The 27,654-nt window shown below is 33.3% G+C and overlaps 5 protein-coding genes across 6 annotated transcripts; all 5 read right to left on the bottom strand.

Annotated features, from left to right (window-relative positions):
* Window positions 1–12: 12 nt before the first annotated feature.
* LOC110916038 (exocyst complex component SEC3A) lies at window positions 13–7,212 on the bottom strand. Of its 2 annotated transcripts, XM_022160788.2 has the most exons (25): window positions 6,923–7,212; window positions 6,332–6,402; window positions 6,120–6,200; window positions 5,945–6,012; window positions 5,757–5,859; window positions 5,478–5,623; window positions 5,161–5,278; window positions 4,928–5,032; window positions 4,582–4,683; window positions 4,376–4,507; window positions 4,154–4,282; window positions 3,997–4,077; window positions 3,837–3,911; window positions 3,543–3,704; window positions 3,230–3,380; window positions 2,724–2,782; window positions 2,454–2,624; window positions 2,291–2,370; window positions 2,092–2,173; window positions 1,507–1,604; window positions 1,298–1,406; window positions 1,052–1,186; window positions 879–968; window positions 325–470; window positions 13–154 (listed from the first exon to the last, which is right to left on the bottom strand). In XM_022160788.2, exons 1-24 carry the CDS (start codon window positions 7,098–7,100, stop codon window positions 360–362), a joined length of 2,637 nt encoding a protein of 878 aa, XP_022016480.1. In that variant the 5' UTR covers window positions 7,101–7,212; the 3' UTR covers window positions 13–154; window positions 325–359. The 2 variants fall into 2 exon arrangements, with proteins under 2 accessions (XP_022016480.1, XP_022016481.1); XM_022160789.2 differs by lacking the exons at window positions 13–154; window positions 325–470; window positions 879–968; window positions 1,052–1,186 and having other exon boundaries at window positions 1,316–1,416.
* Window positions 7,213–11,521: 4,309 nt separating this feature from the next.
* Window positions 11,522–12,499, bottom strand: LOC110919256. The gene has a single exon (XM_022163529.1). It carries the CDS (start codon window positions 12,497–12,499, stop codon window positions 11,522–11,524), a length of 978 nt encoding a protein of 325 aa, XP_022019221.1.
* Window positions 12,500–21,793: 9,294 nt separating this feature from the next.
* Window positions 21,794–23,147, bottom strand: LOC110919254. The gene is made up of 2 exons (XM_022163528.2): window positions 23,123–23,147; window positions 21,794–23,034 (listed from the first exon to the last, which is right to left on the bottom strand). The coding sequence occupies exons 1-2, from the start codon at window positions 23,145–23,147 to the stop codon at window positions 21,794–21,796; spliced, it is 1,266 nt and encodes a 421-aa protein (XP_022019220.2).
* Window positions 23,148–23,199: 52 nt separating this feature from the next.
* On the bottom strand, window positions 23,200–24,857 carry LOC110919253. Its single transcript, XM_035985403.1, has 3 exons — window positions 24,594–24,857; window positions 24,444–24,552; window positions 23,200–24,338 (listed from the first exon to the last, which is right to left on the bottom strand). The coding sequence occupies exons 1-3, from the start codon at window positions 24,855–24,857 to the stop codon at window positions 23,200–23,202; spliced, it is 1,512 nt and encodes a 503-aa protein (XP_035841296.1).
* Window positions 24,858–24,860: 3 nt separating this feature from the next.
* LOC110919252 lies at window positions 24,861–27,580 on the bottom strand. Its single transcript, XM_022163526.1, has 8 exons — window positions 27,511–27,580; window positions 27,282–27,374; window positions 26,986–27,189; window positions 26,720–26,872; window positions 26,356–26,583; window positions 26,027–26,275; window positions 25,509–25,947; window positions 24,861–25,401 (listed from the first exon to the last, which is right to left on the bottom strand). The coding sequence occupies exons 1-8, from the start codon at window positions 27,578–27,580 to the stop codon at window positions 24,861–24,863; spliced, it is 1,977 nt and encodes a 658-aa protein (XP_022019218.1).
* Window positions 27,581–27,654: the final 74 nt, after the last annotated feature.

Here is a 27,654-nt window from a genome sequence, read left to right on the forward strand (position 1 = left end):
AGGAAAGGCGGTAATACTAAAGTTAAGACATTATGAAAATGAAGAGAAAAAATTTAAAATGATATACAAGTTTGGACCCCATCTATATATAAGAATCATAGCAGTGCAGATTGGAATATCAAACATCATCTATGAGATCTTGAACCCGTTCAATCTGCGAACCATTAATAAGATAAATGAACTTCTGGGTAGTGATAACAACCTCTAAACAACCATTATCAAATTTAGCTATGATCAAGAAAACGAGAGAATATTGTTATCACTGAAAACATGAACATATAGTTAAACTGGCTATGAGAAGCGGATTCTAGTCGACGAACATACCTTTGACTTTCCGTATGTGGATTATGTGAATAACTCTAGATTGATGCTAAAATGTCGCGAATTTCTATAACGGATGGAATGTTTTCATTTGGGTAGACCTTTGCAGCAAGCTGAGCAAAGCTTTCATACTTGTCCAAAAATTCTTTCTGCATGGTAACTTTATCTGCTTAGTATCACCAAATTTATACATCTTTCATCCAAATTGAGCGAGCGAATTCCACACAAAACTATATAACGTGTATGACGACGTTCACTACAGAACCAAGAATACGTAGAGTAGTGCGAGAAACTTGTACTTTTTTTGCGTTAACTTTAATACATAAGGCGGTTATGCAACAGTATTATGCACGTAGTGACGAATCATCTTAAAGATGGATGAGAAGTAAAAAAAAACAAGGTGATTTTAACATGCTTAAGATCAAGAAAAAAGAAATTATTGTTGTAAGTAAATCACCATGCTCCATTATAACATATCTTTTATAACTATATATATTTATTATATCACAAAATATAGATTTATTAGTTTTTTTATTTTATTTTTAAACCCAAAATACCTTGCATTTGTCCCATAGTATTGGAAACAGTTCTTCAGAGTTCAAGTTCTTCATCAGTTTCTTATGCATTGAAGTGATGTGTTTGTCAATCTGCGTACAAAAAAAAGTCTCATTAAAGCGTCTCCAATACTAACAGGATGCGGTTTATTTGAGCTTTTAGTTTTCTATCTCACCCCCGTTAAACTGGATTTAACCACCTTTCTAAGATCTGATTTCGACATTCCAACTTGGAATTGAACCTCTTCTGGTGAATTAGTTAACATCGAATCTTCAAGTTTACGAGCAAACTGGAAAAGACGCTCAAATTGCTGCAAATATTGAAAGAAAGCAAGAGAAATTCTCATTAGCATACATCATTGATTAACCGGACACAAAGTAACAAAACAGTCAACAAGAAACATGAAGAGTGATTAACTTACATAGTATATGATAACACTCATATGGCGTGTACAAGACTGTTCATACGCATCACTTGCTTGATGATAAAACTTAGCTAAAGTCGGCACGTAATTGGCCAAGTCATACAGACTGCATAGAACTGCTTCTCATCAGCATCTAACGTAATCATAGTTAAAAAAAACTGGTATATTGCACTAACGTAAATAACATCGGTATACTATATCAATACCCGTTCTGAAATGCAGCATAGTTTTCTAAAAGAAAAATATCTGAGTGTTTTAGGTCGGCCTGGGCGATATTGTCCAGAGTCACAAACATAATTCCGATCTGTCAAATAATAATCACCCAACTGAGCTTCAATGGTGAGCATACAACATAGTCCAATTTATTACATTTTAGAGTAAAATGACATTTTCGTGCCTGAGGTTTGGCCAGTTTTGCGACTTTCGTCCAAAGTTTTGAAATCTTGCCATTTGCATCCGGCTCATTAACTCCATCATTTTTCTCCGTTAAGTCAGTTAAGTCAGGGGTATTTGCGGTTTTTTTGTTAACTTAAAGGGCCATTCGGTCTTTTCACATAAAATGAAAAGATCGAATTGCCCTTTAAGTTAACAAAAAAGACGGAAATACCCCTGGAGAAAAATGGATGGAGTTAACGAGGCAGATGAAAATGGCAAAACGTCAAACCTTTGGATGAAAGTCGCAAAACTGGCCAAACCTCAGGGACGAAAATGGCATTTTATTCGACATTTGTATTTAACTGAACATATTAGTATGTACTTGTTTCAGACAATCAATTAACTAAAGAACTCACAATTTTAATATATGCCTGATCAACCAAATCCCTAGATTGCCCCTGGATATACTGCTCCATGCGGGCGGCAAGCAATGCAAATCTAAAAAGCAATACAACACAATTGGAAATAGAGTAAAAAATCATTGGCTTATGGCTAAACATACTAATGATTAACATCATATTGCAGCATCAAGAATAAAGAACAAGTGCACTTTACCTATGTATAAATGACATGATCCCCGTTTGTTTAACACCTTTGTCATTCTTTTCTATTTGGTGACGAGCTTCGTCTACGAACTGCAATATATATTACAAACTGTTTGACGAATAATTGTATGATTTTAAATTATAAACTGATTATCATAATAGGTGCAACCTACATGGACAAACAATTGACGGATTCTATCTTGCACGGCATCAAGTAAGAGGCGCACATATGCGGATGTTTCTGCTTTCTGATCAGAAATATATCGCTCGGTTATAGCATGCATCGATATGCATAGCAAAGGATCAATCTTGTGGGCCCACTCCACTGTTTCATGGAAGTCATCCTAAAAGTCAACAAGGAACACTTATAATTATAAAATTCAAAAGAGAAAGTCTTGTCTCTTGTACAATTACAGTATCAACCATAGACATCTTGTAGTTACTTGTATCCCATCTAGTAAATCGCAGAGTGACTCGTTTAATGCCCCCAAGTCCACTGCACCTGCATGATTCCAGATACAAAGCTCAAACTCGTATACATTACATGAGCAAAAAAGAACTGCACGTATCTGTAACATATCTTATTATTATAATATTATTAATAGTAAAATGCCAAAATCGTCCTTGAGGTTTGGGCTGCTTTGCCAGTTACATCCAAAATAACTTTTTTTTTTTAGCTAGACACCTGACGTTTAGATTTTGTTGCCATTTCCGTCCAAATCATAAATGGGTAAATTGCCAAAATCGTCCCTGAGTTAACGATACATTTTAACTGGGTTTGTGATTTGGATGGAGATGGCAACAAAATCAAAACACCAGGTGCCCAGATACAAAAAAAAAAAGTTATTTTGGATGTAAAAGGCAAATCAGCCCAAACCTCAGGGACGATTTTGGCATTTTACTCTAGTACTAATATTATTGTTGTTACTATTATTGATATTATGATTACCCCTGATGGTGCCATTTTCATCCACTTCGTCATCATCATCGTCATCGTCATAGTCGTCGTCATCATCATCATCATCATCATCATCATCATGAATACTTGGTGGATCAGGTGTAGAAGCTTCGAAGCGCATAAAAGATGATAAAAATGAACTCTGCAGTTCAAGAAACAAAGATGTAAAAAACCGACTAAAGAAGAAAAAAACCTTGAACCATTATCCAAAAAGTAATAATTAATAATGACGCGTGCGTGTGTGTATATATATATATATATATATAGAGAGAGAGAGAGAGAGTTGGAGAGTTCACAACTTCACCTCATCAACAAGGAGCGGGATAAAAACCGCTAGCAATTTGGAATAAGCTTCGGAGACCATGGAAGTGTTTACATTTTGGTTGGGGGTGGGACCTTCAAACCATACACTTTGAACTTTTGGTGCTTTAGTACCAGCCCGAAGCTCGTTAGCAAATTCACGAGCCTAAAATAAGATCGTAATAAAAAATTAAATCCCAAAAGAGGAAATCTATTTGGATTCTGAATGCACTTAGATTTCTACTAATTCATCAAACTTGAATGCAAAATAAAACTTTCACAGGTTTACAACGCTTACCTCACGCCTTAGAAGCTGATTAAGGGAGTTACAATAAGTTTTCCTCAAAGGAGGCAAGCAACTTTTATCAAGAATCTGAAAGTACATCATATGTCATTCATAGTTATAAATAAATATAAACCAATATATTATCGATTATTGAAGCTTATATGTAATTAACCTTTAGGTGATGCAACAGACGAGCGTAAGTCCTGCATTTGTTGTGAAGATCAACATGATTAGGCGCCTTTAGTTGCCCACGCTGCCCAATGTGGGATACTCGTTAGATTTCTAGGTGCATTCTTAAAGTCTTTAAGTGCAGAAATTAAGAAACAAACCTGAGAGAAATTTCTTTTATCACTCATTAGAGAATCCACCACGTTAACGAAAAAGTCTCTCAAAAACTCACAGGCTTTTCGTACGAAAGTCAACTTTATAATTTCAAGTTCTGCCCTCTTTTCCTTAACCTGTGACAGAAATGAATAGAGCATTACATTACCATTTTCCATATTAAAATAAACATTACTAACAGAAATTTTATAGAATAGAAATGAACATACAGCTCTAACTTTTGCATAGCTGGGATCCAATGCATCAAAACCTTGCAACGCACTTCTGAGCCATTCACATGCTTCAATATATTTACGCAGGGATGACTCCTCAAAGGAGCCTCCAGCTAGACAATCTGAAACCTGTAACGAATACAGTTGTGCGTCATGATCAAACATATGATCGAATAAGTTACTAGTGGCTGAAAATAATGTACCTCCGAAGGGATATGCAGTTTTTCAAGAAGCTTATCTAGTTCCACACCTAAACCTTTATAATTTATAGACTGCAGTTCCAGCTTGTTGTTGCGTGTTTCTATCTGTGTCCACAAATTAAAATTTGTCGGATGTAACAGTATAAACCAAAGTTAGCAGAAACTGTAAGTATAAAACTTAGATTATTTTAAAGTTTATTGTCAGCAAACAACTGATAAGGGAAAAGAGGGCATGCATGAGCCTGAAACAATGGCTAAACTTTTTCTATTCTACATTGAAAAAATTAAAATTAGAAAGTAATACATCGGTACTATAAAATATTGTAAAGTAATGCCAAGATATCCATACCGCCTCAATATCCTCGCGCATATGCCTGAGCTTTACATTAAAAAGTGCCAACCATTCATCCATATCTTCGACACAAATTGCGGCTGACTCAATCCCCTTCAACACCTTCAGAAGCATAATATTTTAAGATATTGAGAATGCTTCACCAAATATAACCATGTGGCTTTGAATCGGATGAATCTATGTTATATGGCGACTGTGCTACATGAATCATAACAAGTTCCAAAATTTACCTCATGTACCATATGCTCACTTTCCAAAATTGCATGCACATTTGCCGCTTCCAAAGCATGAAGTTCCCGTTTTAGCCTTTCAGAAAAGACTTCTGCTTCCCCGATGCCCATCACATATCTGTGCACATTGCCATTACCACAATCATCATATCAATATACATATATATATAAGTATCTGGATACACATATTATGTTTTTATATTTATATATATACATGCCAACTATATTGAAATGCTGAGGCAGTTCGCACGACGATTGTCATGCGTTGTTCGATAAACAAGTAAACTTTTAATATAAACAAAAAAATATATACGTACGTGCCTAGAAGAGCTTCCAAGTCCTCTTCTTCTGCTTGTGAAACAAGTTCATTTTCAACTTCAAGTGCGGCGTCACCTTCTGAAAACACATCTCCTGAAGGTCCATCTACAAAATTCTGTTGCTTAGAAACTGTCGATGTATGTTCCTACAAAATTAGTAAAAGCACAATGTTGCAAAACAAATGTAATAAACAAAAGATACATTAATATGCTAAACTTTTCTTCTAGTGACATAAATGTTTCTACAAAAACAAGATGACTAGTAAACCGCATACGCACCTTAGCCCAAAGAGCTAACTCCACAATATCGATACCAACAACTTTCGGTAGATGACCCATTGCATCTTTGCAGATATGAAGAATACAGACCAATAGATGATTCCTAGACATAAGAAAATGCAAGAAAACTATAGACTAACATGTTGATAATATTGACGGTTAAAGTAAATGTTATTGGGATAAATTACCGGTCATCAAGATTGCGCATGGTCCACTGAACAGGAACAACTCTCTGGTTTCTAAGATTATCAAAACCCTATTGGCAGATTAGTTCATATAGCAAGTTATAGAGCAATTAACCTCTCTAACGGAATCGAAAAATTAGCTTCTTAAAAGTATGATAACTTGAAAAAGAACCATTACCAACATGAATGTGCATCCACTGGGGTCATTAGTTACCACCTCCACCTTCCCGAGACGCTTCAGCTTGTATATTTTTGCTTGCTACACATGTATGGATTTGAAGAAATAATTAAAAGATCATGACTCTTAATCAGCGAAGCAATACACATATAAGAGATGATTAAACAGATGTATTTAAAAGAAAAAAACCTCAAAGAAAGTTGTGTACATACCTCAAGAACATTACCATTCGTATACTTAAAGACACGGAGAAACGCTTTAGTTTTTGCACCTTTATCTTTTGCTGCATAAGGCATAGATATCCAAAAACAAGGTTACAAAGAATAAAAAGGTTTCATAGTTTCTACATCAGTGTTAACATGTATATCTTCATCAATTCCTCCCCTATTTTACAGGTTAAATACTTCAATTACCGAAATTATATTAAACAAATCTAGTAGACCACTTCACATATAAAACTTTCAATTACATCTAGTTATCTACAATTTGTTAGAATCGTTACCGCACTTAAACAAACAATAAATTCAAAAACTCGCTTCTTATTGATTAATCGGTACAATTAGGTTTACAAATAAATCCTCTTTTTAGAAGCCTAACAACTTTTAAAAAAAAAAAAAAAAAAACTAGGTTTGTAATTCGGTCACTTTTTACCTGAACTTGCGCAAGATTAGTATAACACAACCAAGTTCTGAATATTACTAGAAGTGAGTAATGGTACCACTTGCTACACACTCAATATATAGAGTAGTATAATCATTAGAACATAGACAGTTTATAATTTAAATAATAATAATATAACTTACTGGAGACTGCAAGAACCCTAGGTTTAGCCATTTGAGCCCCTTTGCCAAATTTTCCTTTACCCCATGCACCTTTACTTTTCGCAACGCGGACCGACAATACAATCTTTTGTTTCGTGTCCTCCATCGCGGCTTCGCAGGCTCGCCGTAGCTCCTTATCGTCCACGCTCGATCTCGCCATTTCTTAATTGTTGTTCTAGCTTCCTCTCTGAAAATTAACCATAAATTTTGTGAGAAATTTCACTCAGATAGACATAGATGCAGATCTATTCTATTCAATTCAAGAGTGTATTTCTGATCGAGAATCGTTATGACAAATGTACGGATGCAAGTTGATCTTCATCAACTGTTTGTGACTCCATGCACGTAACGGTTAAGTACTTAAGTGAATTTCAAAATCAATCCATGAAATAGTTTCAATCTTCACTTTTGGTCCTTGTAAACAATGTTAAATATTACATAGTACTTGATAGTAGTTATTGAAATGAAAAATGAGAACTGTATGAGAAGTGTGTACTCTTTCATTTATCAATCATATATATATACAATGATGTAGTCAAATGTAACTGAGAATTTATGTAGTCAAATGTAACTGAAACATTATGTAGTCAAATGTAACTGAAACCATGATAATTTAGGAGGAGAATTAGGAGGGAATATATCTGTATTTATAACACTCCCCCTCAGATATATATTATTATTTATTATACACAGTTAATAACATACTTCAGGATGATATTAAATAGATACTTCAGGACCTATATAATAAACTGATACTACTGGATCAGTTGTACTGCCTCATTAAAAACCTTACTAAGAAAACCCATTGGGACAAAACTTAGTTAAGGGAAAAAGAGTATAGTGTGTATAATTCTCCCCCCCAAATTCAACAAACATCTTTCAATCTACGGAGACCGATCTTGTGTGATAGTTGCTCGAAACTGTTTCTTGGTAAAGATTTTGTGAATAGGTCAGCTAAATTTTCACTTGACTTGATTTGACAAACATCAATTTCCCCTTCTTTCTGCAAGTCATATGTTGAGAAGAATTTTGGTGAAATGTGCTTTGTTCGATCACCCTTGATGTAACCTTCTTTGATCTGAGCTATGCAAGCAGCATTGTCTTCATAAATAATCGTTGGCTCCTTCTTGATCTGTTCTAATCCACATGCTTCTTGTATGCGAGTAATCATTGATCTCAACCACACACATTCTCGACCAGCTTCATATAGTGCAATTAGGTCAGCATGATTTGATGACGTTGCTGTAAGTGTTTGCTTAGTTGACTTCCAAGAAATTGTTGTGCCACCATATGTGAATACATAACCTGTTTGAGATTTTGCTTTATGTGGATCTGATAGATATCCAGCATCAGCATACCCAACAAGCTGGGACTTTTGATCTTTCTGGTAGAAAAGACCTAAGTCTTGTGTCCCGCAAGTATATCGGAATATGTGTTTTATTCCATTCCAGTGTCTACGTGTTGGGTTTGAACTATATCTTGCTAGTACATGTACCGAGAATGCAATATCGGGTCTCGTGTTATTTGCAAGATACATAAGGGCACCAATCGCACTTAAGTACGGTACTTCTGGACCAAGTACTTCTTCGCCTTCTTCTTGAGGGCGGTAAGGATCCTTTTGAGGATCTAGCGGTCGGACAACCATGGGTATGCTAAACGGATGAGCTTTGTCCATATTAAAACGTACTAACATCTTTTGGATGTAGTTTGACTGATGGACGAATGTACCGTTTCGTAAATGCTCAAACTGCAGGCCGAGACATAATTTTGTTGTGCCAAGGTCTTTCATCTCAAATTCTCTCTTTAATATATTAGCAGTTTTTTCTATCTCTTCAGGAGCTCCGATGATGTTTATATCATCAACGTAGACTGCTACAATAGTGAATTTTGAGAGTGATCTTTTTATAAAAACACATGGACTGATTATATCAGACTTGTATCCTTCTTTTTCAAGATATTCACTGAGCCGATTGTACCACATGCGGCCAGATTGTTTAAGACCATATAAAGATCTTTTTAGCTTTATAGCACACATGTCTCGAGGTATTGATTTTAATGCTTCGGGCATTTTTAACCTTTAGGTATTTTCATGTAGATGTCATTTTCAAGTGTCCCGTACAAGTATGTAGTGTCGACATCCATAAGTCTCATTTGAAGTCCTTCTGAGATTGCAAGGCCAATTAGAAATCTAAGGGTTATCGCATCCACTACAGGGGAATACGTTTCCTCATAATCAACTCCTGGGATTTGGGAAAACCCTTGTGCTACAAGACGTGCCTTGTATCGTACAATCTCATTCCTTTCATTTCTTTTATAGCAAACACCCATTTATAATCTACTGGTTTGACGTCTATGGGTGTTCGGACTACAGGTCCGAAAACATTTCACTTTTCAAGCGAACCTAACTCAGCCTTTATGGCCTCTTGCCATTTTGGCCAATCAACTCTGTGCATGCACTCTTCTAGAGTTTTAGGTACATAATCATTTTCATTGATTACATCCGTTGCTATAGCATATGCAAATATACCATTAACACGTGTTTCATTTCGGTTCCATATTGTACTATTTTGTACATAATTGATAGAGATCTCGTTTTCGTTTGGTACCAGTGTGTCTTCTGGATTTTCATTTTTCTCTGGAGTTATATTTGTCTCTTCTGGGACATTTAACTCTTCTAGGGTTTCAGTTATTAAATTTTCACCAACTGATTTATTCTTCTCTTTTCGCTTACGTGGGTTTTTATCTTTGGAACCTATTGGTCTCCCACGTTTTCTTTGTATGGTAATCGCTTCTGGGATTACTTCAATTCGAGCAGGTGCATTTGATGCTGGTATATGTGACTTTGTCACCCTATTTGTGTCTGTGAATGCATCTGGTAATTCATTTGCGATTCTTTGCAAATGTATAATCTTTTGGACTTCAGATTCACATTGACCACTTCAGGGGTCGAGATTTGATAATGATGATGCATTCCATGTTAACTCTTGTGTTACCAGTCTTTCTTTTGTCTTATCTCCCCCTAAGACCGGGAATACTGTCTCATTAAACTGACAGTCAGCAAAGCGTGCTGTAAACATGTCACCCGTTAATGGTTCTAAATATTTAATAATAGACGGGGAGTTAAAACCGATGTAAATGCCCAGTCTTCTTTGTGGTCCCATAATGGTACGTTGTGGTGGCGATATTGGTACATATACCGCACAACCAAATATTTTGAGGTGGGACAGAGTTGGTTCTCTTCTGGAAACCAGTTGTAATGGGGAGTATTCATGATCGGAAGTTGGTCTTAATCGGATTAGTGCAGCAGCGTGTAAAATAGCATGTCCCCATGCAGAAGATGGCAATTTGCATCTCATCAGGAGAGGTCTAGCGATTATTTGTAATCGTTTAATTAATGATTCAGCTAAACCATTTTGTGTATGAACATGAGCTAATGGATGTTAAACCTTTATCCCAATCGACATACAATAATCGTTAAAAGCTTGGGATGTGAATTCTCCTGCATTATCCACTCGTATGGTTTTAATTGGATTTTCAGGGAAATGAGCTCTCAACTGTATGATTTGCGCTAATAGTCGGGCAAACGCTACATTTCGAGTAGCTAAAAGACTCACGTGTGACCATCGCGATGAGGCGTCAATTAAGACTAAGAAATAGCGGAATGGACCACAAGGAGGATGTATTGGCCCACAGATATCCCCCTGGATTCTTTCCAAAAATGAGGGGTTTTCTTGTGTCAACTTAGTTTGTGAGGGCCGAGTTATGAGTTTGCCTAGAGAGCATGCTGCACATAATAAATCTTTTGATTGTAAGACTTTTAAATTTTTAAGAGGGTGCCCATTTGCGTTCTTAATTATTCGCCTCATCATTATGTTACTTGGGTGACCTAGTCGGTCATGCCATATTGTAAATGTGTCTTTATCTAGTAACATATGGTTACTCACCACCATGTATGCTTCAATAGGAGTAATATTTGTATAATATAATCTAGAGGATAAAGCTTTTAGCTTTTCTACAATGGTATCTTTGCCATTTTCATTTGAAGTAATTTGTAAGTATTCAATATTATTTTCGGATGTTGTTTTGAGGTGGTAACCATTTTGTCGAATACTTTTAAAACTAAGTAAATTTCGTCTTGATTTACTAGAGTATAATGCATCATTTATAATTAGTTTAGTACCCGATGGTAATATGATGCTTGCTCTTCCAGAGCCTTCTATAAGATCACACACACCGGAAATAGTACCCACAAGTGTCTCAGCAGGAGACAACTCAGAGAAAAATTTCTTATGTTTGAGAATAGTGTTAGTGGTACCACTATCTACGAGACATTCATCACCAATGATAGCTTTATTTGAGCTTGTAAACATATTTTCTCTGGTAATAATAATATAAATTAATATAACGAACTAATTGCTTGAGTATGATAAATAAAAAAAATTAATATCACAAAGATTTTAAATGAAACCATAACAATAGTTCAAACATAAAATACCATAAGAGTTTAAACAAGATCCAAACAAAGAAAAGAAACCATAGTCTTAAAAAAAACATCACATAAAGTTCAACCATAGGATGTCACTAATTTTCAATGAAGTCAGATGCGTCTAGATGAGTGTCTGATAGTGGTGTAGGAGATGGCAGATTAAGTGCATTCTCAATTAGATTTGTCTCAACATTTTTTCCTGTTTCTTTCATCATCTGTTGATAAGCTTCAACGAGATGTTTAGGGGTGCGACATGTGCGGGACCAATGATTTGACATTCCACATTTATAACATATATTGTTTTGGCTCCCGCCAGTTCTCCCTCTAGGAGGTCGTCCCGGGTTTTGTCGGCTCGATTCGCCACCACTAGATTTAGAATTTTGAGACTCTCGTCGCCATGTATTGCTCCGTCCACGACCACGACCACGGCCGCGACCGCCACCTCTCCCACGTCCGCTTTGATAATTTGCCGCATTGGCTTCTGGCAATGGGCTTGCACCGACGGGTCGCGCTTGATGATTTTGTAGTAGGAGCTTGTTGTTTTGCTCCGCGACCAACAAACATGATATTAATTTAGAATATTTTGTAAATTTACGTTCCCTGTACTGCTGCGACAGGAGCATGTTTGATGCATGGAACGTTGAGAAAGTTTTCTCAAGCATGTCTTTGTCGGTTATTTTTTCACCACATAATTTAAGCTCAGAGGTGATGCGGAAAAGGGCAGAGTTGTACTCGCTAACACTTTTATAGTCTTGTAGCCTCAAATGAAGCCATTCATAGCGAGCTTTAGGGAGCAAGACCAGCTTCTGGTGGTCAAATCTTTCTTTGATATTTTTCCACAACTCGAGAGGGTCCTCAACAGTAAGATACTCCCTCTTCAAGTCTTCGTGGAGATGGTGACGGAGGAATATCATGGCCTTAGCCTTATCTTGAGCGGATGTTTGATTCTCATCATCGATTGTCGCCCCTAGATTATTTGCTGTCAGATGAATTTTCGCATCAAGGGTCCATGGGAGGTAGTTATTTCCCGAGATGTCAAGTGTGACAAATTCGAGTTTTGATAAGTTCGACATTGTATCTACGAAATGAAACTTATATGTGAATTTTGTGAAATGATAAGTAATAAAAGAAATTACTAAGTGAAGAGATGGATACATTTGATTAAAATTTATTTAATTAATTTTAACTATATATAAATCACACATCTAGTTAAATTCAAGTGTAAACTTAGGCATTTGATTAAAATAATACAACTTTAGGATATTAAGATATAGAAAAAAAAAACAATTTGAACATACATATGCACGTATGATGTAAAATGACTGGGAATAAAAAATAGTATATATAGATATATTAATGTTTATATGAATATGCATTAATGTGAGTTAATATTCAGTAAATGAAAAAAAAAAATTATATTGTAACGCACAACAATAACAACTTTCTATATTGATGTAATATATTATTGGTGGTGTTATTATTATTAATATAATATAGAGAAGTCCAGTATTCTTTTTACTGTGACAGAAAAGGCAACACCCCTCATCATGGATGTGAAATACTAACATTTAATAATTAATTATAATAAAATATTATTAATAGTGTTAATATGGTCCAGCTGTATACCATTATCTTGAATAGAGTGATGAGAGTAAATATAAACCTTTTCTTTTTCACACCCATTCATTTTCTATTTCAATATAAAGCTTCAAAACCTTCATAATATCATTTATTATCATAACTTCAAAGAGCAGAGAAAAAAAACGTTCGGCGCTAAAATAGCAAAAGAGGAACAGAAGATTATAAACCACCAGTAAACCTTTCCAACCCACCGGATCTCTAAAAAACAACCGTCATTGATTCGCCGGAAACGGTTACAGAAAACGGAGCAGTTTGTTAAGTTTTGTGTTCTCCGGAAACGGTTACAGAAAACCGCTGCCGGTTAAGCAACCGGAGCGTCGTCGCTGCCGGTATATCGCCGGAAAAAAATTTCGGGTATGAAATTTTATGTATTTTGGGTTGTTTTGATGTGTTTGGTTCGATTGTTAGTGCCGGCAGTGACCGCCGTTGGTTGAAGAAAAACAACAATTTCGGATTGTTTCTATATGATAATAACTATCAACCCTACTTGTGTTCTAAAAGGCATAAAAATAAACCGGTGTTGGGTATTCGCAAAACCAGATCTAAAGGCATATGTCATGTGTTCCAAAAGATGAGACCAATAATCTGATTTGAAAAAAAATTAGTTGAACATTGTTGGTAAAAAATCACTGTAGAAAAACAGAGGGGATGAAAATCCCTTTTTAATAACCAGTGTGTAGAAATTTTAATTTGTGGTCCATCCTTTGGAGACGCATTTATAATAGGGAAACATAACACTGAGTAGAAATTATGAATATGTGTACCAGGATATGATGAACAAAAATGCTGATTGAATCTGTCTGGTTGAAGATTTGCAGAAATCCCAGTGGAGAGTCAAAGTGCTGATAACGTGAAATGAAAAATGAGAACTGTATGAGAAGTGTGTACTCTTTCATTTATCAATCATATATATATATATATATACAACTAGGTTATCACCCGTGAATACTCACGGGTTGTTAATCTATCTTTCTTAACAAAAAACATATATACAAATATATATATATATATATAAACAAAAAATTGTATAATGAATAAGGTGTATAAATTAATGAAATGTGTTTACTTCTGATATAAATGATTTATGTTAGGTATGAAAAATGGACTGTCGGGATAAAATTATAATGGCAATCTGAATTTAAAATACTAAAAAAACAAACGCATTGTACCACAAACCTAAATAAAGGGGGATCGAAAAGTAAATGTAAGATATATGTTTTTTCGGGTTTTAAATAAAAACTGAAAGTCTATTACTGTAGCGCTTCTGCTTGCTGGAGTTTCGTAACCAAAAACTTTGAATTCGTTTTTGACCAGTTGAAAAAACAATCGTCACCTAAGGAAATATGTTCAGCTTCAAGTATATCATGCCATCCAACAACACCGTATCTATGGTTTATAAAATATGAAAAAAAATTGTTAGCAATAAATATATAAATAGGGTAAAAGATACATAATAAATAAGATAATAAATTGATTCACAAACCTTGTTTGACCATCAATATTGTGTGTACGAAGATTCTTAACCCAAGTATTTCCTTTAATAACTTTGATCTTTACTTCGGAAAACTCATTTAAACCACTTAAGTCAGTAATCAATTTCGGAAGAATCTACATTTTTGTAAGAACATTTAAAATATGTAAATGTTATTAAATGAAAAAAACAAAAAATTAACAAAAAATAAACATAAAAGAGCATAGTATAATACCAATTCATTAGTTACTGTCATTGCAAAAAAAGGATAGTTACGATCGTTACTAACTTGTCGATAACCTTCCACATTGCTAATATGTTCATATTCTTGCTCAATCAAAAGAGTGTTTTTTAACAAAATTTGACGACCGTGTTTATTGAATATGGTAATATTAAAATGTTTTACGTCGTTTATTTTAAAACACAAAATATCCCCAGGATTTAACCTTAGATCTTCAATAAATTTAAACCAACCATCAGCAAAACAATACTTTGGACCAATCTTTCTAATACGCACTTCCCATTTATGATTCTCGGATACGTTAAGTATAAACGGGTTATCCGGTAAAGGATAATCATAATGTTTAGAAAGAAAAGTATCTGGTAGAACCTGTAAAAAATCACTTATTAGAAATTGATGACTATTATGTTTTTAATAAACCGAGATAAAAAAATAAAAATATATAAGAAAATTACGTACCATTGGACTTTGTAAAGGATTTTGAATAATTTTACAAAACTGTTTCCCCCACTCTTGATTTGGATCATGACAGAAAAGCTTGAACTTGAAAGTACGATGACCAAGATATTTGAAAATAATAAAGAAATATATGTGGCCAAAGTAGTTTAACAATTCAGACCATCCATCCGTAAAGTAGAATACATCTTCTATTAATTTGATAACAACACGCCATGAATGCGTTTCATCAAATTTAAGAGTAACTGTTGAGGATTCTAACTTATTCATCCATATAAATCTACTCATACATATAGGTATTGCCTGAAAACCAAACAAAGAAACGAAAAATTTATTTTGAACAAAAGATATAACAATACGAATGATTAGTTTAAAAAAAATTGAAAGTTATGTACCTGTTGAATGGAAAGCGGATCAAGTATAGTTATGATAAAATACGGACCATGACGATACATGTTAACCCAAACACGAAAATTCAGAAAGAAGACTAACAATAAAATAGCACTGCAGCACATAGAATGAAAGAAAAAATTATGAGTATGTATTTATAACATAAAATTGTAAAATTATAATTAAAAATACAACAGAATCAGAAGTTTTTTTAACTATTTATGTAAATTTTAATTCAAGAGAATATTGGGACAAAAATATACAAATTAATGTAAATGGGTAATAAAAATTTAACTTATTCATAAAATTTTGGTAGTAATTAAAAATTTAAGAGATTTGTAAAATCTGGGTACTAAGGATTGAATATCTATTTATGTATAATATGGAAATAAATAATGGCCAAAAAATACGTTAATGTAATATGATATAACAAACCGATATATACAAAATAAAAATATCATTAGTTAAATATTAAAATTAAAATACCTAATACCATCATCACCTATCAACTGACATCTGCTTCAACACGCATAACATCTTCAATCAAAAGTCACAAGGCTCAAGAAACTTGCAAACGGCGGTTGAAGAAGAAATTGGTAAAGTTACTTTACCGACTTATTTTCCGATCATTTTACCGGCAATCTTGGGTTTGATTCACACACTAATTATCCACTCAGTTGAACGCGAATTTTCGGTTTCAGTTACTTTACCGACTTGTTTCCGGCGATTATTGAAAACTTACACGTGAAATCAGGTTCTAGTTTTTTAATGAAAATTAATGTTGTGTATCTTATGTGTATGAAAAAGAAATTAAATTGTATTGCATGTGTTTCAAAGTATAGAATTTCGGTTAATTAGATTATTTGGTTGATATATTATGTAGATCTTGTTGTGAAATTTAAAATTTCTTGATTAACATTGTTATTTGGATGATAAAATAGGTTATAACATAAAAATTAAGATTTAAAACTTTTTTTTCTTGAATGAAAAGGTGTTTGTATGCGGCTACTTAAAATTTAGACCTGAAATCTGATTTATGTTTTTATAAAACTGAATGTTGTGTATGTTATGTGTATCTAAGAGGGATTAGATTGTATTGTATATCTTTCAAATTATACAATTTGGGTGAATAAAGTTATTTGGTTGATATATTTTGTCTATCTTTTTGTAAATTATATTATTGAAAATCTACATAGACAGATTTTCTGTAGAATATGAATTAGGAATAGGAATATTGATAATATTGGTTAAATAATATCAGTATACAGTTTAGAAATATAAAGATAATACAGGAATATTAATAAAAACGTATATACAGTATTGCTTAAGATGTAATTTTGTTATTCATATCAACTTATACGTATGAACTCAAGTTGAATACTAAATGTTTATAATAGTTGTTGCTATGTTACAGGTATATAAAAATGTTTTCATCATGCGTAGCTGTGTTAGAAGAGGATTCATCGTTAAAACTGGTATGCTACAAAATCTTAGAAAAACGTATGTATAAATTGTGTTACATAGGATCTGAGACATAAATTTAAACACAGGTGCTACCAACCGACTTTGTTAAGACTGTATATGGTGATTATTGGCAAAGAACAAAATTAATGATACATCATGAAAGTCAAAGAAGTTGGCCAGTTTATTTGAGAAGTGTAAGCGGGGAATCTGTAATCACTGACGGATGGCGTAATGTGGTAAGGGATTTTCAGTTGACAAAGCAGACATTATTGCGCTTAAGGATTATGGATGATAAAAATATGAAAATGGATTGTTTCGTCGAGAACATATGTGGTGAATCTTTTGTAACAGTTAACCGTTACGGCATTTTGAAGATAATAGTAAGTATATTAATATGTATGAATCACTTTTTTTATACCTGTAAAATGAATAGTATACATATATGTTTAACAATAAAATGCTAAATAACATTTCAGGTGATTCCAGAAGCGTATGTCACAAAATGTTACACTTACAGGCCAGTCAACGATTGTTATAACATATACGCAGCAGGTCAGATTTGGAAAGTAGAGACGGAAAAAATAAATGACATTTATGTTTTTACAAAAGGTTGTCCGAAGTTATTTCATGATCTTAGGATAGAAGATGATGATATACTGTTGTTGATGAAGACGGACAACAACACATTTGAGTTACAAATTTATCGTCGAGGAGTTGAGGTTGTTTTGACCAACAAAGAAGAAAGTGAAGATGATTCTGTGATGGAAATACCTAAAGACACATACTACAAAAACGTTCAGTTTGTAAGTATTTTCAACTAAACAATAACTGTTTACTAATATATACTACTTATTTACGTATGTTGTTATATAACAGACATTCTGTGATGATGATGACTCGATAGATCAGTTGATTTCTGAGGTACTAACTTCACATACATTATAGAATAAAATACATTACAATAAGATTTTGTAATATTATTAACTATACTAAACAGATTCATGAAGGTACTAACAAAGAGGAAGTGAATAAAAGCATTGCTGTAAAAGAAAAGTCCAAGGAAGAAGGAAAGATTTCGATGACAGAAGAGACAAAACAACCAACAAAGGATGATGTAATTATTTCAAACATAATAACAGATGTTTTGTTTCATTAATATATGTAGATATATTTGGTTAAAAATCGTTGCTTATTGTTATCTAAAGTTAGTTTTTCTCTTAACAGCTTAAGAAGAAAGGAAAACAGGTTGATGCATATTGTGATGGGGAGGACAGTAAGGAGCTACTATGCGGGACAGAAGTTGAAATGCCAAACGTCTCAACAGTTGGACAGATAACTAAGAATCAGTTGGTAAGTATATGATAAGTTAACAACATTGATTGATGAATAATTTTAATAACTTAAGATATTAGTCTAAATATAATGTATGTCTTCAAAAATAAGGTAAAAGAAAAAGGAAAGAGAAATGATAATGCTTTGAAGATATTGGATGCTGAACGACAGGTTGTTGCAATGAACAATACAGTTGAGGGAAGTGGTAAATATGAATTCACAACAAAAGTAGAAAACCGCATGGTATGTCTTCTTCAACATAGTCAATAATAAAAAGAAATACTATAACATGCATAAGCATAATTTAATTGTTAATTATGGCATTCATGCAGAGAATGCCTGCTAATGTTGTAAGATTTGCCGGATTCAAAAATAAAGTACATGAGCTAAAAGTGACAAACATGAATGGAAAAACAATCGATATGAATCTTAGGCGACAGAAGAATGGAGATCGTGTAAGGTATGCAATTGAAGGTTGGCCGATGTTTGTGAGGGAGGGCCTACGTTTGGGTGACACAATGCATTTGACATTTGTAACTTCAGGAAATCTCTTAATCTTATCCCACGTGGATGGGGTTAATGCCGGTTAACAACTACGCTAATGATGAAGGTGTTTGGGTAGAACAATCATGACTCGTTTATGCTACTTATTTTATGTTTATTTTCTTTTGGACACGTAATCAGTGGTTAAGATGTTTTATTTTGTTACTTGGTAGTTTAAGTTTACAGACAATTAGTTTTATATCATCAACCCACGAACCATATTTTTGTATGTAAAAAACTTTGGTATCGTGTATAAACGGTTGTTGCTTATGAAAGCTTAAGTAAATATATTTACATAATAACTTGTTGATGTTTATATGTGAATCAGATTGTTTATAAAAGTTAAAGTAAGATGTTAGGATTAATAAAACCTGATAACAAAAGTTTAGTAAAAAATGAGGTAAAACATTAATTTTAGGATTATTTATATTTCATTTTATAAATTGAACATTGTGAATAAATAGTGTTATCAATTATGTAAATTATTAGAATAAATATTGAAAATATAAAACAAAATAAAGGGTCAATGTTGATTAAGAAATAACTTAATTAAAAAAAAGAATAATTAAGTATTGCAATATCTATGACAATAATACAATCATATCATCTACCATATACTGCAAGTTCACCTAACATTTATGTATTAACTATTTATATAAATTATTATAGTACATATTGGAAATATATAACAAAATAAAGATAAATGTTATTTATGAAATAACCGAATAAAAAATAAAACATATATCTACCTTTTACAATATCTATGACAATCATTATATATTATAACCTAATATCTAAAGAAGGTTCACTTCATCTTCTTCACATACATCAAGAAAACCCAAAAGGAGCTTTAAGAAATTAGTAAAGGTAAGTTTACGATTTTCATCTATGATCACTTTCACACCGATTGTTATTTTCATTACAAAAGTGAAGTTATCTTTATCATTCCAAATAATTAACCGGATGTAACCCTAAAACAGATTACAAAGTAATTAGATGTGAACTCTGAGTGTAAGTATTTGTGAAGAAAATCAATAATTAGTATGTTATGTAAATTAAAAATGGATTATATGTATTGCATGTGTTTGGAACTTTAGTTTTTTGAGTTTATAGTGTGATTTGGATAAAATATTCTGTTGATAATCTTATGGAAAATTTGATTTTCTTGGTTTATAGTTATATTGACATAGGATTTTTTTCAGCTTATGTATATATATTTTCTTTCATGAATTACAATATGTGTATAGCCTAATATTCAACAATGAATCTCATGACAAATGGGTTTGAGTAATTCAGATTGAATAAAAAGTGTTAATAATATTGGATATGTTTAAGTAATAAATCAAAGTAAGTCAAGTAGAATATAATGTAACACCAAAAGGAATTACTGTATTTAACGTATGTATATTTGTGATTACTTTACAGACCAAAATAAGATTGCATTATATGTTATGACTTGATCTTTTTTTTAAATGGTTAAACGTTTTAAATGTTTGTTAGAATGGCTGGAGTTGAAAACGATGTTGTCGTCATATCAGATTCTGAAGACTCTTCGGCTGAATCAGAGGAGTTTGATGATGATGATATCGGTCCGCTTATATTTGTTGTGCCATACACGAAACGCTTTGTAAGTTCCGACATAAAGTAAATGTTAATACATGTCAAATATGTTTTTATAAGTTGGTTAACTATGGTATTTTTAAAATATCTCAACATCATTAATGGAAATTATTGTTATATTTTCTAACTTATAGCTCATACCAGTTGAAGTAGCACGGATCACAGGAATTGATGAAACATTGAAAGTTAAGATCGCCAACAGGCAAAATGTGGAGACAAAACATGATGTTAGGCCGGAGCCAAATAAAAACAGTATGAAGTACGTTGTGAAAGGCTGGGCGAAATGGCTAAAAGATAACAACATACAAGAAGGTGATCATTGCAAGTTCCAGTACTTTCCGGATATATGTGTTTTGTTCCTTGCTGGTGTTTTCCGCTAACGGTGATGTTTCAAACTATGAAACAGGTTTGACCCATCATATATGGTAATTTTGGCTAATAAAGGAAGCTACAGTAAGTTATGTAGTGTTAAAAGTTGTTTTGTAGTAGGTTAACATGTTTCTAGTTAACATCTTTATGTATTATGGACTTCTAGTATGTAACCGTGATTATAAATATCAACTTGTTCTAGTTTTTGTTTATATGTTATATTTAATTCATAGAAATATCGTCTTATATTGATATAACAATGAGGTTAAGTATATTCAAATAACAAAATTATATATTATTAACGTGAAAATTAGGAAATAGAAAAATGACAACATCTATATATATGAAAAAATAACTATTAAAAACAATTACTATAACATTGATGTTAGGATAAATCAACTACATAACATAAGTTTAATCTACAATTTCCCAAAAATTTCTTTGTAAACAACGTTTGCAGTTTTATTTGTTGGTCTCCCATCTTTGTCGAATATTAGAACCTTAACGCCATCTTTAGTCTTTACTCTCGACAAAGCAACATAAAGCTGACCATGTGAGAACACGGGGTCTCTAAGGTATAGACCAACTCTGGATAGAGATCGTCCTTGACTTTTGTTAATAGTCATCGCAAAACATACGGTTATTGGAAACTGCCTTCGTTAAAACTTGAAGGGTATTTTTTGTCAGACGGTATCATGCTAATTCTTGGGATGTAAGTTCTTGAACCAACATTACTTCCCGATAATATCTCAGCCTCGATAACACGTTTACCAAGACGTGTGATTTGAAGACGCGTACCATTACACAAACCGTTTTGCTGATCAATATTCCTCAAAAGCATTACCGGAACACCCAATTCAATACCAATCTATGATTTGGTAATCCAGATACTTTCACACTGTTTAACACATCTGGATTATATAAATCTTGATGTAACGGATCATTAATTTCCTCAGTAGGACATAAACTATCAGAGCTAAGATACTCTACCTCTTCACCCGGAAACAAAGCAAGCAAACGATCATTTATCTCATGAACAACTTCATTCTTAGGAGCGAGTATAGCTCTTTCAGAAAAGTAGTCACGGTCTTTAAAACGATCCAAAACTGAAGGATATACAAAGTCAATCAAAGCTTGAATTGGATCATTTTCATCAGTTATCAAAAGATGATCAGGTATTTCAATATTTCCATCACCATCGATAGAATCACCAACATTACCTTCGCCGATGTCAAGAAGCCATTTACCAAATTCGTTTATCTCCTCAACGTTTGAGCTACTGGATCCAACCGACAAACGCATGTTGGTTGTCAATTTCAACACCTTGCAACTGGACCAGATGTGGGATGAACATAAAGAGGCGTTTACGATATCTTGCCTGCTTCCATTTTGTACAACAGGTAGGATTTGTCTAAAGTCACCACCAAAGACGATAGCTTTCCCACCAAATGGAAGTTCTAAATTTCGTGAATCAAAAACACTCAAAACATCCTTCATTGTACGATCAAGAGCCTCGAAAGCATGTTTGTGTATCATCGGTGCCTCGTCCCAGATAATCAACTTGGCTTCATATAGAAGATTCGCGATTTCAGTATTAGGCTTTATATGGCATACCGAATCTTCATTGACATTAATTGGAATATGAAATCGAGAGTGAGCAGTACGACCTCGTGATAACAACAAAGATGCAATACCGCTTGAAGCGACATTAATAACAATCTGTCCATTGCATCTAATGGAAGCACCTAAAGTTTTCCACAGAAAAGTCTTGCCCGTACCACCATAACCGTACACAAAAAACACACCACCCTTACCAATCCGAACAGCATCCATAATTTCATTATACACTGCTCTTTGATCGCCGTTTAGACACCTGTGAAGATTATTGAACTCAACCGTAACTTCATCCGTGTCAAAAGAAAGCTCCTCGTTTATCAAACGGTTGGTCTCGGACATTAGGTAGTCATCATCAGGATAAGGCATTGGTGAGAACCTGTGCAAGCTGGATCCATTACGAAGAAGGAATTTTTCGATTTTCGACAACGTTATATTCTTTAAACGTTCGTCAGAAACAACGAAATCTACAATGATAAGAAAAATTATTTAATATAACGAAACAACTTGAAAATATAACATCACAAAATATAACAAAAGGATAAAAAAACATACCGCTCATGCCAGAATCTTTCCGCATATTGTATAAAATGTCCTCGGACAATAGCTCCCACGTTTTCTCCCAAACAACTTCAGGTCTCTAGCGTATTAGACAATAGAAGTGTTGCAAACAAAGAACGAAGATAATGACCGTTTCCAGTGAAACTGGATTCTTTAATACACTCGATATATTCATTGTCATCATCTAACAGGCCACGTGCATAACACGCATCCCTAAACGTAGGATAAACAACACCATCATATGTTCTTATTTCTTCAAATGATCGTGGTCCTTTAACCTTAGTAAGAAGAATTCTTAGGTAATAAGCCTCACCAAGAGAAGGAGACGCAGAATAAATTCTCCCAATAACAACATAATTTTGGCGTTCCTGCCAGCAACGATCTTTTAACTTCCACACATATTTTGTAGGAAACTCAACATAAGTAAGTTCTCTTGCTTCAGGCTTAGAATTGTTCATATTCATCCATTCTAAGAAAATAGAGGAATTTACTTGAGGTTTGTTTAGGACATCCTCAATATCATCGTCACAACTAAATACAACATTTTGTTGTCCTGGAAGATGAAAGGGTAATCTCATAACAGAAGGATACCGATAATGAACATCATTGGCAAATATTCTCCAGCTGGCTTCACATGCGGAAACATATCTAGCTTCGTAATATTCTTTAATTTCATCTTTTGGAATCTCCTCATCGGGGCCTCTGTCTGAATCAAAAACAGCAACAGTGGCTCGATCAGGTCCTTTATTAATGTATTTAAACAAATACTTTATCGAGCCAGCCTGATTGCACCATTCCACGTTGATGTGCGCCTGATATCTTTTAAGTAGCTTTTTGTTGTATGGAACTACACTCCTATTGTCTAAAGTAACGCCCTTCTTCACAACTGTGTGACCAGAATCTCTTCTCCTATAAACGGGAAATCCATCAGAATCAATGGAAGTGGATTCCAAAAACCTTTTTGGAAAATTCTTAGAACAACGGTTCCCAACCATGCACGGACATTTCATGTTGGCATGTCCACAAGGACCATGAATCATAAAGTCACCCACAAGAGAATACAATTCAGGATCATCGTTTTTATCAGGAATTTCAGCTGAGATAAAGGGATCGATGTGTTCAACCGTAGGAAGCTTATGATCAGCTTTCATAAATAAGTAAATATGCGCATGTGGCAAACCACGCTTCTGAAACTCAACTGTATAAACAACTACACAACAAAAAATATATTAACGATAAGTAAAAAATATTAAATAAAATGTATGGAAAAACCAAAAAATTGTATAAATTGAAGGTGGGTTAAGCATTGGCATACCTGCATTAATATCGCCAAATTTTTTTTTTTTTTTTTGCTTCATATCTTTTATCAATTCATCAAGTTTCATCTTAAACAATCGGCAAAGTATGTCAGGTCTGTCTTCTGGCTTAATTGAAGAGTCACCAATAAATCTTAAATAAATCTTACAATCTCAGGCCATTTCGGATTACATGTGATTGTGATAAAGAAATCAGGATACCCATACTTCCGACATAACGCCATAGCATCTAAGTAATTTTGCATCATGTAGCGAGAACCACCAGTAAAAGATGAAGGTAATATAACAGGTTGTCCTGTATGACTCAAATCACTCTGACCGACGTCTTGAACATTTTTAAGATTGTTAAGCGAATCAGACCTCAGTTTGATTTGCTGAAAACGTATGTAGTTTAGCCTCTCGCTTTCAATCATTGTTTACGCATCGACTAAAAACTGCTGAAACAACCTTCTTGCATTAAGAATTAGAGAAAACTTGTTATGCCTATCCTGAATTCTAAAAGCAAAAAACTCCCTCATAGTACAAGTTGGTCTTGTCTTCTTTGTATTAGGACCAAAATCCCTATGAGGAATGTTAATCCTATATCCATCGTCTCCATACGGAAAAAGAATTGGATACTGTAGAGCAAGATAAGAAGGATGTAACTCGCTAATGCGCTTAAGATCTCCGGAACGCTTTTCGACAATAATATCTCGGCTTTCTATCTTGAGATCAGGTTCATCAACTATCAAAGCAGCAACTTCAGAACACGTAGGTAAATTGTAAGTCCTACCGTCTCGATCTCTCTGTGAGATTATACGAAGTTTAAGGGTAACATTAGGATTCTCATGGAGATGGTCTCGTACCATCCTGTAAGTTTTAACCAACATATTTGTAGAATCTAACATGTTCGTTATAAACTTTATAAATTTAACATCAAGTTCCTTTGCCCTTAAAGATGCTTTGCTTGAAGAATCACTGTAAGAAAATGATGCGTTTTAAATTACAGTTTCAAACATTGAAATGGAAAACATAGAAATCTAATTAGTAAGTTAATATTAAGATACTTAAAATTAAAAAAATACCTGAATAACAACTCCCTATTAGCAAGCTCATTCTCAGTATCATAGATATAAAGCTGTGAAAATTTTGGCTGGGCTCCATGCTTAGGAAGAAGACTACCCATACTATGTGCATTCTGACCAATGATTCTATAAACAAATGGAGCATTACCTTTGTTTATTTTAGTATCTACTTTTCCTCCCATTGAAGTAAAGGAAAACATAGAATGGTAACGCCTTATGTTCTTTAAGAAAAACTTGCTTTCGTGATCTAAACAGCGAAAAAGCATCTGATAAGATGGATCAGAATCTTTATATTCAGGCAAGTCAACTTTACCATATCCACAACATAAGCTATATGTTTGCTTTTGAAGTGTAATGCGACCCTTTCCACCTTCGGTTGGCCATAACTTTGCAAAGCATAAACCACACGTAAGAGATTGGTCACCATGGTCAACGTAATCTGAAGATTTAACATAAATTGAATAATAAATTAGGTTAAATAAAATATGAAACAACAATGAATAACATTAATCAGTTACCTTTAGATACGCCTTTGGTGGCGTCTAACACAACCTCGTTAACATGATTTTCATCATCAGAATCAAGAACACCCATTGGTATGGGTTCTATTTCAATTGGTTTATGAATAAGTCTACGCTTTCCAGAAGACATCTTTTTTATCGAGCTAGATTCAGAGGTCAAAGATGTTATGTTACGTTTATTGGTTATTCTGGGATTCAGAGAATAGCAGTCATTCAATGGTAAAGTTGATGAGCTTGCTATATTATCTGAAAAAAAAATTATTTTTCGTAAACTATATGAATTAAACAATTAAAAATGTATGTAAAAATATAAATATAAAATTTACCAGGTGATATACGATTCAAAGAAGACATAGCATTAGAAAAATGCGGTACAATTTGAACTTGAGAACGTATGTTTGTAATACACGAATTTGGTGTTATGTTTTCTTTGTTTGACCTCGTCATTGGTCCTGTTGAGGTAGAAGAATCTTGCAAAACATTTGTGTTTCTATTCTGGTTTGAAAATGCTCCAGATGAATAAGCTACATTACTCAAATAATTAGAATTATTTGCTGAACAAAATAAAAAATAAATAAGATAATACAAATAAGTATTTTAAAAATAATATAATAAAATATTATATGTAGTAAAAACAAACAAAATGTGAAACTTCACCAAGTAGAAATTCTTTCATTTTGATTTACAAACCTGGGATTATGTTTGCTATGTTTGCAAATGGTGTACGGTTGAGTGTTGTAAACTGATCTTGTAGTACATTTCCTTTGTTCTTCAAAGTAGATTGTGTAATTGATTGTGTAATTATGGAAGATCTTACATTAACGGACGAATTTAAATGATTACCTAATAAGATATAAACAATCATTATATAATATGTAATATAACCGAACTGGAGTTGAAGAACTAAATTTTTAATGTGAAATTTGTAACATTATATAACATAAATCTAAACTTACTTGTCCCAATAACAGTTGAAGATTCGGTAGGAAAGGTTGTGATTGAAATATTGGGAGTTAAATTCTCTTTGTTATTTAAAAGGATTCGTGTTGATGATGACGACGTCGAAGCACCACCTCTAGAAATGAATTTTTTAGTAATCTTTGATCTCTTACTATCAAGGTATAGTTTGCTTAACTTGCGCCTATGTTTAGCCTCTACAGCTATAATATAAAAATAGAATAATGAACAAAATTTGACATATGTAACAGTAAACATTAAAAATAATACATTATAAAAATGATAGAAAATTTACCTCTAACAACATAATCCGGAAATGCATCTGCACTTGATTTTTTATTATCAAGATATAGTGTTCTTAACGAACGTTTACATTTAGCTTGCTCAGCTAAAATGCAAAAAAAAATATAAATAAATAAATAAATGAAAAGAAACAAATCTAGAATTTATAGCATAAAACCTTTTCAAAAAAAGAAATTGAATACTATTAAAAATTTGTAAGATAAAAGAAAAAAAACACTTACATTTATTATCCAGGCCAATATGTGGACTTTCAGAAGAATTGGACGTAAATTTTTCAAACCTATTATGCATTTTTTAACCAACACAAATAACTACAAAAAAAAACTAATACCTTTACAATGAAAACCAAGGCATGAATTAAAAAA

This window comes from Helianthus annuus, chromosome 16 (genome assembly GCF_002127325.2).
Source record: "Helianthus annuus cultivar XRQ/B chromosome 16, HanXRQr2.0-SUNRISE, whole genome shotgun sequence".
In the NCBI taxonomy this organism is placed as follows: domain Eukaryota; kingdom Viridiplantae; phylum Streptophyta; class Magnoliopsida; order Asterales; family Asteraceae; genus Helianthus; species Helianthus annuus.